This window comes from Rhincodon typus, chromosome 19, assembly GCF_021869965.1.
Source record: "Rhincodon typus isolate 14 chromosome 19, sRhiTyp1.1, whole genome shotgun sequence".
Lineage (NCBI taxonomy): Eukaryota > Metazoa > Chordata > Chondrichthyes > Orectolobiformes > Rhincodontidae > Rhincodon > Rhincodon typus.
The window spans coordinates 16,542,214-16,559,473 of NC_063350.1; the positions used below are offsets into that span (position 1 = coordinate 16,542,214).

General features: G+C 41.9%; 1 protein-coding gene across 1 annotated transcript in view; it reads right to left on the minus strand.

The window, feature by feature from the left end:
• lama5 (laminin, alpha 5) overlaps positions 1 to 17,260 on the minus strand; it is a 203,816-nt gene that overhangs the window by 31,687 nt on the left and 154,869 nt on the right. The window contains exons 45-57 of the mRNA XM_048608550.1: positions 16,270 to 16,370; positions 14,799 to 14,979; positions 12,508 to 12,651; positions 12,265 to 12,416; positions 11,719 to 11,829; positions 11,469 to 11,580; positions 8,311 to 8,478; positions 6,946 to 7,142; positions 6,136 to 6,252; positions 4,019 to 4,173; positions 2,874 to 3,015; positions 1,028 to 1,130; positions 827 to 943 (exon numbers count right to left, since the gene is read on the minus strand). Coding sequence (XP_048464507.1) covers positions 827 to 943; positions 1,028 to 1,130; positions 2,874 to 3,015; positions 4,019 to 4,173; positions 6,136 to 6,252; positions 6,946 to 7,142; positions 8,311 to 8,478; positions 11,469 to 11,580; positions 11,719 to 11,829; positions 12,265 to 12,416; positions 12,508 to 12,651; positions 14,799 to 14,979; positions 16,270 to 16,370 — 1,800 coding nt within the window. The remainder of the gene's footprint in view (positions 1 to 826; positions 944 to 1,027; positions 1,131 to 2,873; positions 3,016 to 4,018; positions 4,174 to 6,135; positions 6,253 to 6,945; positions 7,143 to 8,310; positions 8,479 to 11,468; positions 11,581 to 11,718; positions 11,830 to 12,264; positions 12,417 to 12,507; positions 12,652 to 14,798; positions 14,980 to 16,269; positions 16,371 to 17,260) is intronic.

The window sequence follows — 17,260 nt, forward strand, 5'->3', positions numbered from 1 at the left end:
GCATCAGTGATGATGTTCATGAAATTATTGCATCGTTGTTAAAACTCATCTGAGTCACTGATGGCCTAAAAGGGAAGGAAGTCTGCCATCTGAACCATGAGTGATTCCAGACCCACAGCAATGTGATTGACTTTTCACTGCCCTCTTAATAAGCCAGCAAAGCTTTTTCAGTTCTGTTCATGAAGGTCATTCACAACAACCTGCTTAAAGGCAACTAATGCTGAATTTGGCAGGGATGCTGGTGCCCTTTGAGCAAATTAAAACACACAATTGACTTTGCTCATTGGATAAAAGGGGATTGATAGAAGTGGCATCATACAGCCCTTTAGTTATTAAGGACTTTTTTTCTGCCCTCAGTCAGGATTCCAAGAAAATGGGTTCTACAAATCAGTGGGATCCAGACATGACTACACAAATTGTGAATTGGCTCCTCGCACAAGGCTTCAGGAACTTCTCTCACTTATAAACTCAATGTAGTGGTTACTCAAGACAGCTAACTGTTATTGTGCCTGTTATTCTAATGTCAGGCAGAAATAGTACACTCAAGCAAAGGTGTAAGACCATAAGATGTAGGAGCAGAAGTAAGCCATTTGGCCTACTGAGCCTGCTGTGTCATTCAATGTGGATCTGATAATCCTCAACTCCACTTTCCTGTCCCATCTTTATTTCCTTACTGATTAGCGATTTGTCTATCTCAGCCTTGCTGTTAAATACAAAAGCACACAGCGTGCATGGGAAATGGTTAGACAGTTGTCATTGCAAGGATGTTTTACTATAGTTATTGCATTTACCAACAATAAAAACTCGCATCTGAACAATAACAAACCTCTATTAATGTCTTTCAGCATATCTTGAAGTGACGTCAGCTGACTGAGGAGTTGCTCCTTCTTGGTCTTTGCATCTTCCAGCCGCTCCTTCGACGCTTTCAGTTTCGGCTTCAGTTCTAAGGCAAGATTGCAAAAAAGTAGTTGAGAGCTCACGGCAGCGAAACATTCCCATCAGATCAGAGCGCTCAACCATCACCTACCTTCTTCAGATTTCTTCTGAGCTTTCTTAGCCTCCTTCTCTAGCAGTGTGCCTGCCTTCTTCAAATCAGCAGCTTGTTGAGCCAAATCTTCATCCATCACTTGCTAAAATGCAGTTGGGAAAAATATATTCAGGTGAAATGGTTAACTCTTCACTGACTTTCATTAATGACCAGGGAGCACAGATTTTAAAGTAATTGGTCGAAGGATTAAAGGGAATATGATGAGTGGTGGGGTGGGGCTCTGGAACTCACTGCTTGAAAAGAATGGTGGACGCTGAAATCCTCATCAAAACTGTGGGAAATTGGGGCTAGGCTTTACTGCTCTTTGTCAGTCGGTATGGACAAGATGGGCTGAAGGGTCTCTCAGCTGAAAATCTTGCAGTGTTTCTCCATCTGACAGGAACAGGTAGTAGAAAAGACATCTACATTTTGGAAGCACGGGAGGATTTCTTGTGGAGTCAAACACTGGGTTGGAGGACATGTTACTTTCTCATCAATAGAAAGTGTAAGAGGAAATCAATTTGATAATTAAAAGGTTTGAATATGCAACAATCTTAGATATTTAGAGTTGGTAGTCTGTGGCTTTTTACTGACAAGTCAGAATGAAGTGTCACTTTCAGGCAGACTGCAGATAAATGAATGAGGCTTATTTTGATAAAAATTGAATTAACTAACTTCTTGTTAGATATAATGTCTGCCTTTCTTTTGTACTTTCATTGTAAATGGTTACATTTGCAATAGGACCTGGCATTGTACATTTGTAACATTGCAATCAGGCTTTCCCAGCAGTGAAGGTAGAGGGCGAGGGTGTAATTAGAGCCACATATGCTAGTGAGAGACTCTTATGGGTGCAGTGGTAGTATTCCTATTCAGTGAGGGGTCAGTTAGCTCAGTGGTTGGCTGCCTGGTTTGCAATGCAGAATGCTGCCAACATCATGGGTTCAATTCCCACACCAGCTGAGGTCACCATGAAAGCCTCTCCTTCTCAACCTCTCCCCTCACCTGAGACAAGGTGACCCTCAGGTTAAACCACCACCAGGCTGTCTCTCACTAATTAGAGAGAAGCCTATGGTCTGATAGGATGATGGCAACTCTACATTTTCCTCTGGGCTGGAAGGTCCATGTTCAAGTCCTCCTTGCCACTGAAGTGTCCCAGTATCTCTGAAAAGTGAGAAATTGGCTGACTCCCAAACTGAGGCAATCCTGGAGGGGGAAGTGTTAACAGTGGTATGGAGTTTTATTTCAAATTTTCCTGGGCTGTTTTGACAGCAGCTTTCAGGGATCTATTTAAAAATAACTAGTTCAGGTGCTGATGGCCTGCTTTAAATAGTCACAAATGTCCACCCACATATTCCTCAAGATTGCAACTGGGATCCCACGAGCTTCCTACAGTCTGATTTGCATATTTCAAGTGTCTTTGGCCCCCAACTGGTGGATGGTCCTCAGGACATCAACCAAGATGGCGGCCACTCGAGTATGAACAGCTGATGACTCAATGCAGCCACCCCACTGATAAAAAGGAGAATAGTGATTAGCACTGCTGCCTCACAGCGCCAGGAACCCAGATTCGATTCCACCCTCCGGCGACTGTGTGGCGTTTGCACATTCTCCCTGTATCTGCGTGGGTTTCCTCCCACAGTCCCAAGATGTGCAGGTTAGGTGGATTGGCCATGCTAAATTGCCCATAGCGTTCAGGGATGTGTAGATTAGGTAGGTTGTAGGGGGATGGGTCTGGGTGGGATGCTCTGAGGGTCGGTGTGGACTTGTTGGGCTGAAGGGCCTGTTTCCACACTGTAGGGATTCTATGATTCCAATCCTCCACTTCACCTGGAACCCTCCATTTTACCTTTAAAGCCTTCATTGCTGCCTCATCTGCCTCCTTTGCTGCAGCCTTGGCTGTTTCCACTGCCTCAATAATACCAGCATATGCATTGGATGCATTCACTGCTCGCTGAATAAATCCATCTTGGTTTGTATCTTCAATTGCCCTGCGAACAGCCACAAGATGAGATAGATCTGGGAAACAGTAGTTGGCTGTTAGCCGTCTAATACTTTCGCGGCAGAAGTAACTTGCATTAGTTGAGTATTTTCCAAAATCAAACTGCCATTAAATAGAAATGCAAGTGTGGAAAATATCCCGGCACTACATAACTTGAAACACACAGGCAAATGATGCAGCCTGCAGCTATATTCTCATGCGGCACAGTATCCCACCTGTTCAAACTATACCAAGGCACAAAATATCATTTGGAAATTGTCAAACAAATTTATGGAGGGATATGCCTGGCATGGTATTGATGTGACATTTTGGAAACATGAAATAGTTTTATAACAAGCTACCAGGACAGGAAGAATGGATTGCTGGAATTGGAAACGATGTGGCTTATAAAGTAGGCAGCTGATAAGCAAAGCCAATTTTAGACTGGGATAGAAGTTGACAGCCCACCTTGATAAGTAGATCCACCTACAACGCAGTCAGATATCACAAAAGCTGATATACAAGGTAATGACTTTGGAAGGATTAATGTTAAAGACTGTACTAACCACCACCCAATTTGATGATGTTGTATATTTTCTTTGGGGTGGGGGGGCAGTGAAGAAGACAAGTCGAGCTTGAGATCCTGATGGAGTCAGACCTGCCATCTCTGGTCCCTGATAAGTTAGGTCTAATGATTATGATTACCAATGTTACTTGTACCTATTACAATTGTGCAATAAACTGTTGTTAAGACAAGTGCCTCTTATTGTTAAGACTCACAAGTAGTTGATCCCCCAGCACTGTTAGCCACACAGGCTCATTAGTGGAAGCACACTAGCCCAACTATTAACTAGTTAGTGGTTGCTTCCACACCATATACAGCAAAAACATCAAAAAGAAAACAGCCTCTATACAGACCAAGCAAATGACACTGCCTTTCATTAATCTAATATAAAGCTACACAATTAGTAACATGCACTAGTCAATTTTCAACTAATTCTTAATTGGTTTACCTGGACAAATTTTTCGCAAGCTCATCCAGAAACCGCGCATGTTCCTCAGCATGCTCAATAATTGGAATTTTGCTGCTTGCTGGTGAGAATTTTTTCACCTTTTCAATGAGGGGCATTCTGGCACCATCCAACATTGCAGCCAGTCTGTCATATTCCTGGTCACCAAGAAAACAAAAATTAGATGTCGTCCCTGTTACCACAATTCTAATTTTCATTTTTGATTTTAAGGAAATCAATTGTTTCAATGTGACTCAGTCAATAGTGCTCTGACATCAGAGTTCAGAAAGATGAGTCCAACTAAGTCTTGAATAAATAGTCTAGACAAAGTACTACATAGTCACAGGGGCTGCCCTTCAGAGGAAGCATGTTTGTTGCTGATAGTTCTGCTGGATATAAAAATCTTATAGTGCTACATTTGTAACCAGGAGCATTCAGACGTCCTCCTTCAACCAACACCACCAAAAATAGGATTATCTGTTCATTTGCTGCCGATGGGATCTCACTGTGTGCAGATTGGTTAACAGGTTTATGTAACAGTAACTGCACTTCAGAAATTCTCTCAGGGCACAAACAGCACCTTAAAATGCAGCAAGAATTATGGTAAAGTGCGACATACACATCAGTTTTTTTCTGATAAGGGCAAGGTTTCTCTGATCAGTGAAAACCGAGCTCATCCACATGGTAGTATTTGAAAGTGTTAAACATTACTTTGCTATAGATAGCGAAAGGTGATCCAGCAATTCTGTGTTCCCACAGAGTGTGGATCAAAGAATCAGGGTGACTCTGTACCTTTGATATTGTCTGCAGGTGCAGGATTATAGAATTCACCTTGCCAATGTCAGACGTTCAGCTGAGTCTTTGTTAGCTCAACTGGAATGGCATTGTACAGTGTCAAACAGAACAGTGTGGATTAGGATAGTCTGTGGTTTAGAGCTTGGTTTCCAAAGACCGCTTAAGATCTCAGCTGAAGGGATAGTGCTGACTACCCGAAACGTCAGCCTTCCTGCTCCTATGATGCTGCTTGGCCTGCTGTGTTCATCCAGCTCTACACCTTGTTATCTCAGATTTTCCAGCATCTGCAGTTCCTACTATCTCTGCTGACTACCACTGCTGGTTTTAGCATCCCAGGTGGAAAAGTTAGAAGAAAACATTTAGTCAGAGTTCTAAAACTTACTAAATACAAAAAAAAACTGGAAGAACTGTAGATACTGGAAGTCAGAAACAAAAAAACAGAAATTGGAAAAACTCAGTAGATCTGGCAGTGTCTGCAGAGAGCAAGCAGAGTTAACATTTCGGGTACAGTGACCTGAAGGAGGGTCACTGGACCCAAAATGTTAACTCTGCTTTCTCTCCACAGATACTGCCAGACCTGCTGAGTTTTCCCAGCAACTTCTGTTTTTTGTTTTTGTAACCCACTGTTGGAGAAGACACATGTACGATAAACTATTGAGCATCTGCCCTGAAATTTAAGAGCAAAATGATGGCATCGTGGTCATATCACTGCACTAGTTATCCAGAAACTCGGGCTAATGCTCTGCGAAAATGGATGCTAATCCCGACATACGTTCAATGGAATATAAAGTTCTTCTCAGTAATAGAGACCATGAAACTCTCATTAAGTGCTGTAAAAAGAAAAGCAATTTCTCTTTAGGGAAGCTGTCCTTTTCTGGTCTGGCCTACATGCCACAAGCAACAGTGTCTCGGTCTTAACTGCCCTCAGCAATGGCCCAAAATGTCACTCAGATTAAGGGCTATGATGAATGGGCAAGAAATGTTGCAGTCGCCAGCTATGCCCATGACCCATTAAGTAATAAATGAAATTTTGCATAGTTAAAGCAAACTTATCGCTCGCTTTCTATCCCCTATACATAGAATGCCTAGCCGGTGACATACTCGCGTACCTCAGTGTTTTGAAAATTGTGTAAAACTGGAGGCGAATAAGGGCTGATTAGATAATTGAACAGTACAAAATGAATTGGTCGAGTCCACAATGAAACTAGAAATCAATTTAACCTGAGTAGAGCATATCATTGATCTCTGGTGCCACGGATTAACCGTAACTGAATCATCCCAATTAACTCTGGACTGGTAATTAATGTCATTGCAGTGCCACTTACCTCCTTAGCAACATCAAACATCTGGAGGAGGTCAGAAACCTGCGCTAAGGAATCACTGGCCATTTTCAGCACTTCCTTTACTTGCTTGTACCGGTCTTCCAGTTCCTCAACTTTTTGCTAAGGGTAAATGGAGAAATAAGTTGATTCCAGTTGCTAATGAAAGCAGCACTGTTGCAGAAATAGTTAACAGAATCCGACTGTATGTGGATTATATCACAACTTAAAGACTTAAGGAACTATCATTGGCACCCCTCTCCTGGAAAAGGCTTCATCTTCCTTTCAAGTGTTACTAGTTGAAATTGAAAAAAATTCTTGCCCATGCAAAACAGGTCAAAGAGACTGTATGTGCCACTCACTGGCAAAAGTAAAGGATTCAGTCATTAATTCTTCTCAAAGTGCCACTAGGCCAAAAGAGCTCAAATTCCTGCAGAAAATAATCACGCAAATATTCACCAGGAAATTCACCAAAATTCCTTAAACAGCAATGTAAAAAAACCCACAACCTCTATCATCTAGAAGGATAAAGGCAGCATATACATAAGAATACCACCCACTGCAAGCTCCTCTCCAAGCCAGTCATCATCTGACTTGGAAATATATCACTTTTCCTTCAGTGTTGTTGGAGCAAAATCCTAGAATTCCCTTATTAACGGGACAGTGGGTCTACCTACAGCAAATGGACTGCAGTGATTCAAGAAGGCAGCTCACTACCACCATCTCAAGGGAACTAGGGATGGGCAATAAATGCTGGCTTAGCCAGTGATACCCACAATCCACAATCCAAATAATAAAAAAAATACAAAACCTTACCATGTTCTCTGCCAGTAAATGCTCATTGATATTGTTCTTTTCATTGGCTTGTCCAGTTTTATTAACTGCTTCGTTAAGGGCATCCCTAAGGTCCATTAATTCCATATTATACTTCAGCAGTTTATCACTTAGGTGTTCAACAAGATCATTAATATCTTGTAACGGTTTCTCCAGCTGCTTCTCCACTCGTTCAAGTACTAAATCAGAAAGTCGCAAAGGAGGTTAGAAAACTAGCTCAATCTACCGCTTCCACAATTCAAGCAATATCTCCTCTCATAGTGAACAATGCTTCCTGTTTTGAAAATATTTATCCTTACTATCTTGAAAGCTGCCTTGTTTTGACGTATAATTCAGGTGTATGAATGTACATCGATTGGTATCATTTTGGAATTAAAAGCCCTGGACCACATAATATGGCATAATTTGTTTCACATACTTACACAGCCCTTGATAGTCTGATCAATTATGTGGCCCCCATTACTAGCTAAGGACATTTGTAAAAAATGAAATTCAGTGCTGTCACTCCCATGTCTTCTGCCCTTCCAGGAACAGAACACAAAAGGAATGCTGGCACCAAGCAGGGACAGATCAATAGAAACGGTTCCATGAAAAATATAAAACCTATAGCTTTACCTCCGAGTAATGTTCAAGATATGGACAGATACATTTCTAGACACTAATCTCATGGAAAGATATGAGGCTAGTGTGGGGAAATGGCATTGAGGTGCATGAACAGCCATGGTCTAGAATGGCACAGCAGGCTTGAAAGGCTGTGTTGATATTTTTGCCCTGTGGAAACTGAACATCTGACCACAGAAGCATGTCATCGCCTTATTGCAGCAAAACACAGGGTAACATGTTGATGTATTACTGAGTGCTACTAAAGGAAATTATTATGCAGAATTACAAACTAAAGCAAAATATTCAGTGAGAGGTACTAAAAACACCAACATGGCCAAATTTGCAGTTACTTGCCAGGAAATATAGCGTCGTAAAGAATATCATTATCAAAAGTGCTTCCTTCATCCTCCATTTCAATTGGCACTTTCCTCCTTTTACCAGCTAATCATATGTTGTTTATCCCCAATGTTATCATTTTAGGGAACTGATTATCATGCTGTATGCTTCTTACAGTAATAGATCATCAACACCCAACTTTATTGACTACAAACAGATCAGGGCTGTCTGCCAGGTGTCTGTAATAAATGATAAAGCAAAACGGTCTGAATAATTGTTGGCTCAGGAACTTTATCAATACGTTCGTGTTTCGCTCCTGAGTGTGGTATTTTGAACAAGAGTATTTACCTTAGAAACAAAAAACTTTGTTCATTCGAATTTTGAGCTCTCTACCTCGGTTGTACTCACGTTTTTTTGCCTCCTCTTTCTCGCTCTCAGCTATATCGTGCTGACTGCTGAAATTTCGGCCTCTCATTTCTTTCAATAACTTTTCCACCTCAGCAAGTTTCTGTACAAATTCATCAGGAGATGGCATGCTGGTATCCAACTGTGTCTTGTTCATCTTATCAATCAGATCTGAATAAAACCATTTCAACGGGAATTCAGTTACCTTTTCGCCCTTCTTGAAATTTGTCTGAGCAAGCAAACACGGTCCTTTACTCCTAACAGGATGAGGGTGTCACTGACCAGGCAGCATTTATTGCCCATCCCTAATTACCTAGAGGGCAGTTCAGAGTCAACCACATTGCTGTGGGTCTGGAGTCACATGTAGGCCAGGCCAGGTAAGGATGGCAGTTTCCTTCCCTAACGGATATTAAAACCCATCTGGTTCGTTTCGGACAATCGACAATAGATTCATGGTCATCATTAGATTGTTAATTCCAGATATTTTCTGTGGCTGCACAGAAATTGGAGCGGACTAGCAAGCTTCCAACTCAGAAATATCTCATGCTAGAGGTCCAATGGGATATACAAACCAGAAGAACTGCAGATGCTGTAAATCAGGAACAAAATCAGAAGTTGCTGGAAAAGCTCTTCAGGTCTGGCAGCATCGGTGAAGAAAAAACATCAGAGTTAACGTTTTAGGTCTGGTGACCCTTCCTCAGAACTGATGGTAGATGGGAAAACATCGGTTTATATGCAGAAAATACGGAGTGGGGTGGAGTAGGGAGTAAATGATAGGATAAAGGATAGATCCCAAAGGTAGAGCTGTTGGATAGACAAAGAAGTTGATGACGATCTGGCTAGGAGAGTGAATAGTTGTTAATGGGGACTGTTAGTGACTAACAATAGGTAGTGTGTAATGGCAGGCTACATGATAACAAGGCCTGGTGTGTTGGGTATGGGGCTAGGACACGGGAGAGTTTAGGCCCTAAAATTATTGAACTCAATATTGCGTCTGGAGGGCTGCAGGGTCCCCAAGTGGAAAATGAGGTGTTGTTCTTCCAGCTTGCATTGAGCTTCACTGAACATTGCAGCAAGCCTGAGATAGAGATGTTGGCCAGGGAACAGGGTGGTGTGTTAAAGTGGCAGGCAACTGGAAGCTCAGGGTCTTTTTTGCGAGCAGAATGTAGATGTTCTGCGAAGCGGTTACCCAGTCTGCGCTTCATTTCCCCAACGTAGAGGAGACCACATTGTGTGTAGCGAATGCAGTAAATTAGATTGTGGGAAGTGCAGATGAAGTGTTGCTTCACCTGGAAGGTATGTTTGGGTCCTTAGATATTGGGGAGGGAGGAGGTAAATGGGCAGGTATTACACCTTCGCCGGATACAGCGGAAAGTGCCGTGGGGCTATGGAGGTGTTGGGGGTGACGGAAGTGTGGACCAGGGTATCCCAGAAGCAATGGTCCCTGTGGAAGGCAGACAAGGGAGGGGGGGGAATATGTGTCTGGGTGGTGGCATCTCACTGGAGGTGGCGGAAATGGTGTCTGATGATCGACTGGATGTGGATGCTGGTGGGATGGTAGGTAAGGACAAGGGGACCCCTATCATTGTTGCAGAAAGGAAGAGAGGGGATGAGGACAGAAGTGCAGGAGATGGGTCGGACCTGGTTGAGGGCCCTGTCGACAATGGTGGTGGGGAATCCTCGGTTGAGGAAGAAGGTGGACATTTCAGAGGCTCCCTTCTCGAAATTGGACAGACACATATTCCCCTCCCCTCCCTTGTCCACCTTCCGCGACATCCTAGTCCACTTTTCGTCCACCGCCAACACCTCCCCACAACCCCATGGCATCTTCCCCTGTAACTGGTGAAGGTGCAACACCTGCCCATTTACCTCCTCTCTCCCCAATATTCAAGGGCTCAAACATACCTTCCAGGTGAAGCAGCATTTCACCAGCACTCCCCACAATCTAGTCTGCTGCATTCGCTGCTCACAATGACAATTGGGGAAATGAAGCGTGGACTGGGTGACCGCTTCGCAGAACATCTACGTTCTGGTTGCAAAAAAAAGACCCTGAACTACCTACTGTCTGCCACTTTAACACACCACCTTGATCCCTGGCCAACATCTGTCTCAGGCTTGCTGCAGTGTTCCAGTGAAGCTCGATGCAAGCTGGAAGAACAACACCTCATTTTCCGCTTGGGGATCTTGCAGCCCTCTGGACTCAATATCGAGTTCAATAATTTTAGGGCCTAAACTCGCCCATGTCCGAGCCCCATACCCAACACACCAGGTCTTGTTATCACGTAGCCTGCCATTACACACTACCTATTGTTAGTCAATAACAGTCCCCATTAACAACTATTCACTCTCCTAGCCAGGTTGTTATCAACTCCTTTGTCTATCCAACTGCTCTTCTCTCTCTCCTGGCTCTATCCTGTCCGTTTACTCCCTACCCTACCCCACTCCCTATTTTCTGCATACAAACCGATATTTTTCCAGCTACCATCAGTTCTGAGGAAGGGTCACCGGACCCGAAACATTAATTCTGATTTTTTTTTCTACACAGATGCTGCCAGGCCTGAAGAGCTTTTCCAGCAACTTCTGTTTTTGTCCAATGGGATATATTTCTTTCTTGACTCAGTTTGGACCTCTCGCAAACTACTACTTCACTTGAAGTCTCAAAACACGAAGGGGATTGGAATTGTGTCCCTGGTGCTCTAAAATTAACAAAAGAGCATCAGGCTGATGTTGTTTGAATTGATTGAATGATAAAGACAGAACTGAATTGGAGCGTTTTATCGGGAAATGTGAAACAGGCAGTAGAGGGAAGGAAGAACAGACTTTCTGCTAGGCAAGGGATTCAAGCATTTGGCTTGAATATGGCTGGAATACTACCAATCTTCTGTGACTATCAACTCCAATTTCCTGGATGGCTCAGCCACCATATCAATACATTTTTTGACATATCCAGAGATGAAAATTTTCAGTTTCCTCTGTTGACTGATTTGAGTAACAATCTGGGATAGACCATGCTTTGAGGGGAGAAACAACCTTGTAATCTCTTTCAGGTTAATATTCATTGTTTTTGCATCGTTCTTATTTTCTTCAGGTGTTGAAAGTTTCAGCAAATAATCGCGCCATCAGAAACACGGCAACATTCAAAATGAAACAAAGGGGTTTACCTAAAATGTTCCCTTTGAGATCTGTGATACTGTTAAGCAAGCCATTAGTATGCTGGTGGGTTCCACCAATACTCTCTCCCAGCACCACAACGTCCTTATTTATCATGGTGACCTGGATAGGAAGAAAGGGAAGAGGATGGAGAAAAGTGACATGGCTCACTGAAAAGGTGTGTGCAATACCGCAGCATGCAACAATAATACTTTCCAACAGAGATTGGCAGCAATAGTATTTTCCAACCAGACCACTTGCCTTTTCTTCGTACGCTACCAGGTCTTGTATTAAATTCATGCTGTCAGTCTCCAGCTCATCAGTATGATCTTTGGTTTGATCCTGTGACGCACGCTGCTTGCTCAGTTCATCCTGAAGAAACAGCACCACAGTAATACCAGGGGTTAATAGCCTTCAAATTAACAAAACTGCATCAACGCAATAGTCAGCATAACACAGAATTTCCAGCATGGATACAGCAAGAGTATAAAAAATCTCAAGTCTGTAATGCCCAACAATGGATGACTGGTGAGCGATGGGGTGTAATGTTAATTGCAGATAAGACAACAAATGGTACACTAGTATACAAGTACTCACTTCCTACAGCCAGCTGTCAACAGGATTAAAGGAAGTGCCATTTGATCTTAATAAAATGTAATTGGGGGCCTTCAAGTGCACAACCTACCAGGATGTCGGCAACAGTATGAAAGCTTTCTTAATCTTGGCCTTCGTTATAAGATGTAAAATTCTACAATTCACACCCCAAGATGGAAATGCAACACCACTCATGGCTAAGCGCTAACTAACCGAAAGCTGTCCGATGTTATCACTCAGAGCGTTCATGCGTGCCCACGCGATGGAACTTGCGGTCAAGTTTGAAAGCTGTCCCCTGATGTCAGGCAGCAATGCAGCTGTCCTGTTGAGGTCTTCCAAAAGGGCCACCACACAACTATCGCAAGCTGAAAAGAAGAACAGCAACCTTTTCACTCACTGAAAGTGAGCAGAAATGAATTTAGTTTTGAAGAGAAAGGCAGGTGCAAAGCTACTCACGCTCACACTTCATGGAATCCAAATGGTCACCAACAGGGATCTGATGCGTCTGTAAACAGGTATCACACTGTCTGCCTCCCAAACCATTGTTACATGTGCAGTCACCAGTCCGAGGGTTACATGATCCCCCATTACAATTGCACCCTAAAGAAAAAGACATTGAGATAACAATTCTAACAAGTTCAATTGTCGTCACCAGCTTATGGTTTCCCCAACGTTTCTCTGTTTACTATGAGCACAAAGACTAAATGCACAAAATATCTTTAACCAGTAGACATAGTGGTAAATAAAATAACAGAAATAAGCATTATATTCTCCACCAGGTGGAGAAGTAACATTATTGTTTCCTTCCTTTTTATGTATGATCTTTGTTACAAATTGTTGAAACATGTTGAGATCATATAGTCTGCTCCTCAAGAAACACCATCATTGATATGAATTATGGAATGACAGATTATTATGAACATTATTTTTCATTGCTCTCTCTCAAAACTGTCAAAGTGAACTCTTGAAAGAGAATTAAATCTTCTGTTTTGCACTTTCAGCAGACATTTAAAGCATAGCATCAGTTAACAAACCAAACAACCAAATATTCAGGGAAATGAGAAAGTCATTCAGTGTTTCTTGATAGTACATGTCTGCAAGCTAGTAAAATAACCCAACAACTTCAATCAGTATTTAAACTAATTGCAAATACTACAATGTAAAGAATAATAATTAGGGTATCTAACACGTCTTTGAGCTTTGGCATGATATAATTAGTAACAACTCTGTGACATTCTAGTGTTTCTTTACGTTTCACACAGCACAAATAACAAAAGGGGCTAGAATTTCATTTCCCACTACCCTGTTGACAATGGGGTGGAACATGTCCAATACCACCCAAGAATGGGGGGGGGGACAGAGTCATTTCTGAAGTCAGTGTATGCTGTAAGGATGCAGCAGAAATACCTGCCCTAATCCAGCTGCTGGAAGATCAAGTGGTCTGAAACAAGTTTAGGACTTCCTGGGGGGCATCTTAGGCCCCTCACCCAGCTCTCAGCTCCTGAGAATCTTGTTATGGCCTTTGGCATTCTCTAGACATACCCTTTTGCTATGGAACAACGTTTTTCCTTATGGATTCTAATTTAATCATTCACTAATAACCTGGACACAGCATTGAGATTCCAAACAGGTTTGATGGGTTATAGCACTCCATCGAATATCATGCCCATTGTACTGAGAAAGTAACACATTATTTTCTTCTAAGTTTTCAGTCTGTTCAGCAACGTGGGAGAATGATGCAGTTGTAGGTAATTTTCAAAAGGTTCCAATCACTTCTGGCTACAAACCAAATCAGCTTTGAAGAAATTAAATCGTGGCACTCGTTGAAGTGAAAAATAATCCAGACCTTGCATTCCAACTCACTACCTTAATAAGCAATGATAGATGATCCTAGGCGATATCTAACCAAATAAATGCCTGGTCTGTATCCTGCACAAAGCTCAACTCATCCTGTAGACAACACTGCCTCAAAATATCAAGCAGAAACGCTTCAAAAGTCACAGCAATTTTCTAAGCAATGTTTTTTATATGTACAAATCAGAAGTGTTAAACTATTGTCCTTTAAAACTACTTGATGAGTTGGAGATAGAATAGTTGGCAAAAATCATAGTGTATGTTGTAACAGACGTGTGACCCATGCTCGGCAAAGACTAAGAAAAACTATTTTCAGATTTGTGTTATTCTGGAGCTGGTTGAAGGCATTTAAAAACAGAGATTCTCATCTTCCAGGACATGACTGACCCTCTTGTTCAAACTGAAGCACCACAATTTCCTACAGATATGAAATATATTTAGCTCAATTAGCATTTGTACCCTCACTTGGGTAATTGCTCCTCCCTTTGTGCGCAAGTTGTCACAAGAGGTCGCCCAACATTTCACTCCGGATTTCCGTGTGTACTTAATAGAGAACTTAGAATTGGCGTTAGTGGAGAAAATCTGCCTGAATTCTTTTACTTAAAATAAGGAAATTAAATGGTAGTCCAGGATTAGGAAACTGCTGAGAATGAGGAAAGGTGGAGTGGATATCCTAGACGATCCTTGGCTTCACAAGATTCTAAGTTGTAAGGGAAAGCAAAAATCAGAGGAAGGTGGTGAATACTTCTGATCTGGCAGAGAATGAGCGCAGACCAGCAGGTACCCCGGGTTTAAAGCTATACATATTTGCAGCACTGAGGAGAATCCAAATTGTCATGTGAATAGGTGAAGGCTTGCATTTCCCCAATCCCACAATTTACTGTGTCACTTACTTCTGCATCCATGTGAAGAGTAGTTCCAGTACCCTGGTGCACAATGCTGACACCGGAGTCCAGTCACACCAGGCATACAGGGGCACTGGCCAGTCTGAATGTCACAGATTTTGTTCTGAGAAGCAACATCACAGGAACATCTCCGGCAGCCAGCACAGCTGTCATATCCATAATATCCAGCCTACACAGAAAAATGAGAGAAACAGGGATTCCCCCCATCAGTTCCTTGGTCTATCAACAGAACTGTTCAGATATAAGTAAACGCACACGACAGCTCCATGTCACACACGGAGAAACAAAACTGCCAATCTTTCAACAAGGAACAGTTTAGCATGGAAGGACGACACTTTGAATTTCTGGTCTTGACCAAATTTCCTGGAGGACCAACAATAGTCCCTTAATGCAATAAAAATGTCCTGAGGTGCACACCTCATAGGACCATTCTAAAACAAAATATCACACCAAAACACTGAAGGAGATATTAGGACAGATGACCAAATGTTTGGTCAAAGAGATAGGTTTTAAAGAGTGTCTTTAAGGAGGAAAGTGAGGTTGAGATGGTGGAGAAGGCTGGGAAGGAATCGCACACTCCATAGCCTAAGCTGTTGAAAGTCTGGCTGCCACTTGTAGGGTGATTAAAACTGGAGGTGCTCAGGAGGCTAGAATTCAATCAACTCAATTGTCTCAAAGGGTTGTGAGGATAGAGGAGATGAGAGAGATCAGGAAGGGGTGAAGCAGAGGCCATGCAAATTCCAATATCAAGATGTTGCTCAGCCAGGAGTTATGTAATTCTCTGAGTTCACTCTCTAATGTGGCTCCCAAAGTGATCCATCAGTGAGGCATTTCTTGTGTCAGTTCTGGATATGTTGCAGACTAATTTAAGAAAGATTGACTGCTGTGATTATTCATTATTATTTTAATCACGTGACTTCCAGGATGATGAACTCAGGGAACGGAGATGTAAAAAAGTCAATGTTGATACCAGTCATGGACTCTTCGTTCTCTGGAGATTAATTTGTATCATAGGGACAGTACAAACAATCTTTTACTAACTTCAATTTTCCTTTTACTACCTACCCATGCTGCCTTGATTTTTAATTTGCTGTGTGAGGCCTACATGTTACACCATACAGCCTCTACTAAACTACTGTGTGGCTTTGCACGCATATATCTCAAAGGGAACAATCACCTGTTCGACCTGTTTGCTGTGTTTTGTGAATTGCTGTGCAGCCATACAGCTTAGAAGGACCATTTAGCAAGGTTTAAGAAGGAACACTGAACTCCACCCTGCATCCAAGCACACTGTACTTAAACTTTAAAGAACATTTTGAAAGAACAGCACTTTATTTTTAATGTTTCAGTACTGAAGAAATCACTGCTGTCATGATGCAATTCAATAGGGTCAGTCAAATACTGATGATAATAGTGATAAGTATGATATTTTATCAGAGCTAATGAATACTACACGTACCTCACATTGGTCACAGTGTGGTCCTGTCACACCAGGTTTGCACTGACACTCACCAGTCCTATCATCACATGATTCTGTGCCACATGGTGAACAATTACATGCTGTAAAATCATAAAATATAATAAATGGAAGAGTTACTAACTTTATTAACATTGCAAGAGTTAATCTTCAGTTATAACAAATCCAAGATTTAAGGTACTTTTTATTCCAAAATAAAATCATATAAACTACCCCATGCAAAACGGATCCTCGATCGATAACAGATTCAAACATGCTCTGTGCTCACATGCTTATCTCTGTGTCGGAAAGTTTTGGGTTCAAGTCAGTCCAGGAGTTAGGTACGTAAGCCTAGCTGACACATTTATCCCTGTCTGCCCTCTCAGAAAGATACAGAAGTTTTGACAGCACTAATGTCCTGGTCAACATGCATCTGTCAGTCAATCAATACCACCATAAATAGCTTAGGTAGTCATTTGCTGCAGACAGATTGGTTCCCATAACTGCCTACAAAACATTCATAGATCATTCATTGAGTATATGAAAGGCACGATATAAACTGAAATTCTTTTTCTCTCTTTCTTCTGGTCAATGCAAGGTAAAAATGTAGAACATTATATTAGTCATGCAAGTTAAAACCAACAGCTTGTATTTATATCAAACCTTTAAAGTAGGAAATGTGCCAAACTTCATAAGAACTTGTGACTAGAAGTTTCACTTCGAAAACAATGGAAATCTGGTACTCACTCTCTAAAAAGGCTGCGGGCACTGGATCAATTTAAAATTGTCCAAAACCCACATTGATAGGTTTTGTTGGGTGAGGATGTCAAGGGATATAGAGTAAAAATAGCTAAATGTGTTGGGGTACAAAGTGGGCATGATCTAACTGAATAATAGCACAGGTCTGAATGGCTTGAGTGGCTAACTTCTGCTCCCATATCCCAAAGAGAGGCCGTGTACTAAAGGCCAACGTTTCAGATGGAAAATACAACAT